The sequence below is a fragment of the Lactuca virosa genome, chromosome 5 (genome assembly GCF_052849685.1).
Source record: "Lactuca virosa cultivar CGN04683 chromosome 5, Lactuca_virosa_CGN04683_v6, whole genome shotgun sequence".
In the NCBI taxonomy this organism is placed as follows: domain Eukaryota; kingdom Viridiplantae; phylum Streptophyta; class Magnoliopsida; order Asterales; family Asteraceae; genus Lactuca; species Lactuca virosa.
This window is the reverse complement of record NC_136430.1, coordinates 258,753,677-258,762,093: the sequence shown is the minus strand read 5'-3', so window position 1 is coordinate 258,762,093 and position 8,417 is coordinate 258,753,677. Positions and strand designations below refer to the sequence as shown.

The window sequence follows — 8,417 nt, the reverse complement described above, 5'->3', positions numbered from 1 at the left end:
AAGATCAAGTCGTCCTCTTCAGGTATTTACACTCTTCAAGTCAATAACACACACCTTTCTCATTCTTGGGTCCTTGACACATGATGTGATTTCCACATTTGTTCTAATTTATAGGTGCTAAGATAAATTGAGGAGGTGGAGCATGGAAGCTTGAACCTGATCATAGGGAATATGCGATCTTCATCTATTACCAAGATTGGGACTTATGGTTTTATGCTCAGTAGTGGTGTTAGGGTTGATTTGTTAAATTGTTGTTATTCGTCATATATGACACAAAACATTATTTCATTTCATGCATTGATCAGACAAGGTTTTAGATATTCATTTGATAATGATATTGGATCTATTTATGCTTATCATAATGGTGTTTATATGTTTAAATCGTTAGCTTCTAATGGTGTGTATGAAATTATGGCTTGTGTTGATAACCTAGACAATAGTGTGTTTCATATTGATTTGTATAATGGTGTAGAAAAGGCATGTCGTGGCATTGTTGTCTTGGGCACATAAACAAGAAATGCATTGCCCAACTCCAAAAGGGTGGAGTGTTGGAATCATTTGGTCTAAGAAAAAAATGATGAATGCTAATCTTGTCTATTGGGAAAGATGACAAAATCACCTTTCATCGGAACATGTGAAAGTGGTGAGGGATTGTTGGACCTTATCCATACGGATGTGTGTGGGCCATTCAGATCTGTCACAAGGGATGCTAATCGATATTACGTGACATTTACGAATGATTAAAGCAAATATGGTTATATCTACTTAATCAAACATAAATCATAAACCTTTGAAAAGTTTAAAGAGTTTAAGCACGAAGTCGAGAATCAATTAGGCAAGAAGATAAAGATGCTCACAGTGTATAGAGGTGGTGAGTATCTTAGTATCGAGTTCCGTGACTATCTTAAGGAATGTAGAATTGTTTCACAATTGACTCCTCCCAGAACACCACAATTGAATGGTGTGGTTGAGAGGTGTAATTGAACCTTACTTGATATGGTTCGTTCAATGATAAGTCGAGCTTCTCTTCCTATTCATTTATGGGGGTATTCCTTAGAGACAACCGCCTATATCGTGAATCTTGTTCTAACAAAGAAGGTTTCCAAAACACCTCATGATATGTGGAAATGGAAAGTCCCCTCGCTCGCACATATCAAGGTATAGGGTTGTGAAGTGCTCGTAAGACGAGAGACTCACGACAAACTTGAACCCGGAGCTGAGAAGTGTTATTTTATTGGCTACCCATAGAAGTCCTTTGGATACTTGTTCTACAGACCTAGTGAGAACATGGTCTTTGTTGCTCGAAGATGAGTCTTTCGCTAAAGAGAGATCATATTCAAAGAGGACAGTGGGAGTCCTATTGATGTTGAATAAATTCAAGAGTCATCCACTGAAGGAAAATTAGACAACACTAGCACTCAACATTAGGAAGAAATTCCATTTGAGCAATTTGATAACTTATTACCCCTTCGTTGATCCAGTAGGGTTAACATGCCACCTGAGTTTTATGGCTTCCATATTACTACGGATGGTGATATGTTTGTCGGTGATTGTACACTGGTAAATTTGGATGAACCTGTTAACTACAAGGAAGTGATGGTAGGCCCTGGGGATGCTAAATTGAAGAAGGAAATGGAGAGTGAGATTCAGTCCATGTATGATAAACAAGTGTGGAACTTGGTTGAACATGTACCTGGTCGAAAGACAGACGGGTGCAAATATATCTTCAAGAAGAAGACCAACATGTATGGGAAAGTATACACTTTCAAAGTTAGGCTGGTTGTAAATGGATTTACTTAAACCCAAGGGATTGACTATGATGAGACCTTTTCACCAGTAGCTAAAATAAAGTCTATTAGTATTATGCTTGCTATAGTTGCATATCATGATTATGAGATATGACAGATGGATGTTAAAATTGCTTTCCTTAATGGGAAGTTATCTGAAGACATCTATATGAGTCGTCCAGAGGGTTTTGTACATGCCAACTTTCTTGATAGAGTGTGTAAGCTTGAGAAGTCCATTTATGGATTGAAACAAGCATCTCGCAGCTAGAATCTTTGCTTCCATGAGAAAGTCAAAGAGTTTGGATTATCTAGAAGTGAAGATGAGTCATGCGTATATGTCAAAGCTAGTTGGAGTATAGTGACCTTCCTAGTCTTGTATGTTGATGACATACTCCTCATAGGAAAAACATTCCTACTTTACAAGAAGTTAAGTCTTGGCTTGGAAAGTGTTTCTCTATGAAGGATCTAGGGGAAGTGGCTTATATTCTTGGAAACAATATTGATCGGGATAGAAAGAATCGCCTTATTGGTCTTAGCCAGAGTACATGTTTGGATAAAATATTGAATCGTTTTAGTATGGAGAATTAAAAGAAAAGAGAATTTCCTAATCATAGTAAAACTAAGTTGAGTAAGACTCAAAGTCTCAGTACAGATGTGGAGATAGCTGGCATCAGTCGAGTCCTACATTCTTCGGTTGTCGGATCAATCATGTATGCAATGACATGTACTCGCTGTGATGTGTGTCTTATGCTTTGCGCATGGTTAGTTGATTTCAGTGTAATCCTGGCAGAGCCTATTGGATTGTGGTGAATAATATTCGTAAGAATCTGTGAAGAACAAAAGACATGTTCCTAGTTCTTGGCAACAATGATACGTTAAGAGTGAGCGGTTACAATGACGTCAGCTTTCAAACGGACCGAGACAATTTTTTGTCCACAGTCTGGCGGGGTATTCTTATTAAATGGGGATTTTTATACATGTCTTGTGTCCATATGATATCATGAATACCTAAGGAATAGTCAATCACTTATCTTAGGGCCCACGTTTGATTTGAATCAGAGTTTGTCAGTGGCTTTAGAAAGCACACTTTGTTGTTTAATTCAAGGTTTATACTTGCAATTGTAGTTAAAGACTTATCCAAGTGGGAGACTGTTGGATTAAGGTGTCTAAGCCAATAATTAAATTGGTATATTCTTGAATTAGAAGAAAATTCCTTTTTGGGTTTCCCTCATAACCAGTAACTGGATAAAATGACTTTTGGAGAGAAAGGTTGATTTATCGAATTATTATGTGATTAATAAATAATAATAAATAAATTGTTAATATATTATGAGATTAATATATTAATTAGAAATAGTATTATTTAATTAATAATTAATCATAAATTAATTGGAATTAATTTTGGGATTAATTAAAAGTGCACGGAATTAAGCTGTAATTGTTTAATAATTGAACAAGAGAGGTTCCAGAACCTTCCCAGGAGGGGAAGGTTTTGGGGGAGCCTCTTAGAGTTTCTAAAATAATCCCTATGGATAATTAAGGAGTTGGATAATTAGCTAATTTGACATATTAATATTATCTTTAAATTGGGGTTTCCAAGGATTCTTGTATCGACTATAAATAGGACCCATTGGGGACTTGTTTTTGTCGACTCCCTTGCACAAGCTAAGACCCGAAAATTCACTCTCCCTCTCCTCTCTCCTTAAGTCTTCTAATTACTAGCGTTTTGGGTACAAGCCATTAAAGGCACTCAACCTTTTGGTGCTTGCTTTCCAAGGAACTTCAAGAGGATTTGATTTGATTATTAGCTATAATAATCAAAAGGTATGTAAACCCTAACCCTATATGAATTTCGATTATTGTAGGCTTCCCTTAGGGTTCTTGATATTCATAGTTTATTGTTATCAGTAGAGAAAACATAGATCTTTTCTAGGTTGCATGTGAACTTAAGGGTTTAAGTGTTTTTCTGCTTACATGTATTTTATAACCTAGAAAACCCAATACTTGGATGGTAAATCAATTATGCAAAAACCACGTGATACCAACCTATGTTACGCTTGAGTTATTGCGAGTATCACATCACCTCAACTACAATCTACTCGACGCGTTGGCTACAAGAAGTTTCCCATGATGACAGACTATAAAGAGATGTGTGTTTTTTCATGGTTAGCATGAGATATACGTTTTATAAAAATGGAATTTTGTTTTTACATGTTTTTAGTTAAAACATTTTAACTGTTTCTTTTGTAAACCATTCAATTAAAACCTATTTTATAAACTCTTATAAAAGCTTAATGTTCTTTGTTAACTTTTAACAATTTCAAGTTTCCAACATCAACCATAAAACAAAGAAACATTCACACAAACATGTAATGATAACACCTACCTCAATCCTATGTGTTTTTCCCATGTGCCAACATAGGAAAAACTTGGTCAAACTAAGAAAAAATAAAGGCTACTTGAATGCTCCCACTCGTTCAACCACCAACTCTTAATGTCCAGTTAAACTCCTTGAGATTCCAATTCTCCATGGTCCTCAACATGTATCCTCATTTTTCATTTATTACAATTTTTACTATTCTAATACATTTTTTCTAACAAAAATATTGCAATGCATTTGAAAAGAAAATACATATTACATAATTGGAAAAACCAAGTGACACATAGATCACAAAAACTACAACCCAAAACCGACATTCAACACATCACAGTTCAAGCTGTGGCAAGGTGCTATTAGATCCATGTAACTCAAAACAACAATTATTTTGAACTTTGATGATAATTTTTAGATTATCAATATGACCTAATAACCATAAAATTGAAAGCAAGTTTTACATATTAATGTTTCTATTATCTGACATGTAAGACATCATCTGAACAACTATGTCATTAAAATCAATTGAAAATTAGATTATAACCAGTGGCGGAGCTTGAACAATTAACTTGGGGGACCAAAAATATTATAAACTGAAATTAACATTCTTAAAAAAAACAGATTGTTTTCAACAAATAAACACCAAAAACACCTAGAAAAAGAATTACAACTCAGCCCGACGACCTTTAATGTCTTTAAATTCATCAATTACAAACTTCGAATTAATGTTTTCAACAATTTCTCTTTCTATGTAAATCACCAAATTGTTTGCGAGAAAATCATCCAACATCTTATTGCGAAGACGATTCTTGAATATTTTCATTGCTGAAAATCCCCTCTCTGCTGTTGCGGTAGAAACTGGAAGTGTCAAGATTAACCTAACCACTCTATCAAGCAAATAATATGTCTCACGTTTATGAGTTTCCACAAGACGCTTGCATAGGTCAGCAATAGTTGATACACCACTTAGCCTTGGATTCTTTGTCATATCAATATTAAAAATCTCCAATTGATATCGTAATTGAATCCTCTCTTGCTCCGTAAAATCTTCAGGATAATACTTCTCAACAAGAAGACAAATTTGATCAACGTTAATCAATTTAGAAACTAAAGTAGAACTAAGACTTAACAACTCCATCGCCTGACGTATACTTTGAATTATAAGGAGCTTTCTCTAATATAACGTTTGCAACTTCATCATTATAAGATGCTAGAAGTTTTAGTAGTTGGAGAAAATTACCGCGATTTTTGGAATTAGGAGTTTCGTCATGTCCTCGTAAAGCACAAGCTTGGAAGGTCAACCAATGAACCGTGTCAATTGAAACTTTTAATCATAAACGGTTTTTCAATATTTGCGCTTCATTTTGCTTCACTGTGATATTTTCAATGTGTGCTGCTTGGTTCATCAAGTTTTCAGCAAATGCAACAGCATTTCTATGTTGTGACCAACCAATATGTTTCAAGAATGCACAATTTTTCCCATCATTAACTTTTTTCCAATTATCAAATCCTTTAACAGTAAATGCATCGTAACCATGACACACACTTGGTTTATCATTAAATATATAACAAATAAAACAATAAGAAGCGTGTGTTGTTGGAGAATACTCTAGCCAATTAGGGAAAATGTTGAACCAAGAATATTGGAATCTACGAGGATGTTTCGTTGAACCTTTAGCTTGATAGTCCTTAAGACGTATTTGGAAAGGTCCTAAATTCATATAAGCTCGTCTCACTTGTTCCCTTAAATTGACCGGAAAATCCCACATTTGCTTGCGTTTAGCGGGATCTCTTTCTAGATTCTTCAAATCAACTTCATTAGGATTTTCCTTTTCTTGTGGTTGTGGCTCATTCTCTTGTAGATTTTCCTTTCCTTGCGGTTGTGTCTCATTCTCTTGTTGATTTTCCATTTCTTGCAGTTGTGGCTCACTTGTTGAAGCTTTGTGACGTTTACTCTCTTCACTTTCATCATTAGTTTCTTTATCATCTACCTTTGTTTTGAAAAAATAATCTAAGGTTTTCATCTTTCCCATGATTATATCTAGAAAAATCAAAATGAAGGAACAATTGATTCAATCAAAAATTCAAATCAAAATTAGAACAATAACCAATAACTCGTTTAACAATAACCAAATCAATCTTTGTTTTCACTTTTCAGTTTTGTTTGAAGCTGACAAGCTGTTAAGCATAACCAAATCAATAACCAAATCTAAAAATAAAAAAGCAAACTGAAAACAGCAGCAGCAGTGCAAGACGCCAACACCAACAATAACCAAATCTATAAGTTCATAACTTATAAATCAAATTGGCAAATCGCCAAATCGCAAATGACAGCCAAATTAAAAAGAAACTCAGTAAGACAGTAACACATAAATAGGCAACAGATTGACAGAAAACAGCAGCAGCAGTGCAACACGCCAACACCAACAATCAACAATCTTACAATCAGAAAAGAAAGAACAGATGAACAGGATTCGGGTCTCGGGATTACATACCTGATTTCTATGAAGTGTGAATGGCGACTTGGGCAATTGGCGATGGCGATGGAGATCGGCGAGAGTGAGACCAGGTGACTGACTTGGCGAGACAGCGACAAACGAACATCAGACGAGATAGACAGCGAATTGGGCAAATCGGGATGAATCGATTTTGATTTCTTGATACCGCTTGGTCGCTTGGAGAATTTGGAGTATTGGACAATTCTGATTAGGAATCGGGAAGGGCCAAAGCCCAAGTTTGAAGATAGCAGGCCTATAACTATTTTTTTTAACTACAATTCCTACTTCTAGCCCAAAAATCAGGGGGGGGGGGGGGTACTGCCCCTCCTGGCCCCAATAATACTACGCCCCTGATTATAACACAATAAACAATGATATAACCAATATTTGTAAAAGTACTTATTTTCAAAAGAAAAACTTTTTTCTTATTTATGGTTTAACATTTAAATCATTATCATTTTTAAGTATATAAAAATAATGACCAATGCAAACTTAAAACAAAAAATAAAAAAAATAAAAAAATAAAAATAAAAATAACTTTGATTATGTGAATAGTATCTACGCGCCGCACATCAATAGATTGTGCATCGTGCCTTTTTAAAATGGCGATACATGTTTTTTTGTCAAACTACGCATCGCACAACCCAAGATGACGAGTTGCATACTCGAAGCGGATCCAATTTTTTGAACAAGAAAAAAAGCAGTGATAAAATTTCTTATAAAACATGGCTAGATCTAGTGAATCCATAATCATGAAAATAACTTAACACAAATCATATTGTCTATGTAAGTGCAAAAAGATATGAACCAGTGACTAAGATACCATCGATGAAAAAATGTACCATAAAACTAGGGATGAGCTTTAGAACCGTCGGAATCGGAACCGGAACCGGACTGGAACCGGTCACAATTTAATAAACCGGTTCGATTAGCGGTTCTTTACTTATAACAAAACCGGTCCCGGTTCTAAAACCGGTTCGGTTCTACAAAAAACTGGAACCGGTCTAAAAGTTTAAAAGATAAAATCCATGCAAATCATTCATTGAAAATATTATGTGATTCTCCCTAATCTATTCTGTATATTCCTAATTAACCTAAACAATCAATTTGAAACTTGTGTTTGGATCGTCGGTCTAAAATTGTAATAACTACATTTGAATAATTGATAATTATGATTACAAATATAAATCATTTAATTTGTATCAAAAAAACATGTGAAGACTCTATGTGAAAACATATGGTGTTCAAAAAATTAAAAGGAACATTTTGTTGTAAGAAACAGAGTACATGTTAAGATGCCACTTTTTATATTACATCATAAAAAGCCATGCAAAAAAACACCATTTTGTTTTTTAATAGCTTAACATGTATTTATATTCATCTACATACATGCCAATATAAACTGCTCAGGCCCGATCCTGAAGGTGGGTGACCCGAGCGACTGCCTAGGGCCCTTTATCCTAGGGGGGCCAAAAAAAAATAAAGGTATGTTATTTGTACTTTTAAACATTACAAAATACAAGTCTTGCATTAAAGGCCCAAAGCCCCATAAATGCCCACTAGATCAACTATTCAACAAGGAAGCGGACGTCTAGTTAAAATTTGAGCGGCTAAGGTGCTGTTTGTTTTTTTGAAGCAAAAATTCATAAAGTCTGCGGACCACCTCTGCAACCCTCTGCAGTAGAAGAGGTGGACAAAACATCTGCAAACTGTAATAAGAAGCGTATTTGTTTTTTTAACATCTGCATGCTGCTGCAG

The 8,417-nt window shown here is 35.0% G+C and overlaps 1 protein-coding gene across 1 annotated transcript; it reads right to left on the bottom strand.

The window, feature by feature from the left end:
* Positions 1-4,492: 4,492 nt before the first annotated feature.
* Positions 4,493-5,299, bottom strand: LOC145112642 (uncharacterized). The gene is made up of 2 exons (XM_079048782.1): positions 4,846-5,299; positions 4,493-4,590 (listed from the first exon to the last, which is right to left on the bottom strand). Exons 1-2 carry the CDS (start codon positions 5,297-5,299, stop codon positions 4,493-4,495), a joined length of 552 nt encoding a protein of 183 aa, XP_078904908.1.
* Between the last annotated feature and the right edge of the window lie 3,118 nt (positions 5,300-8,417).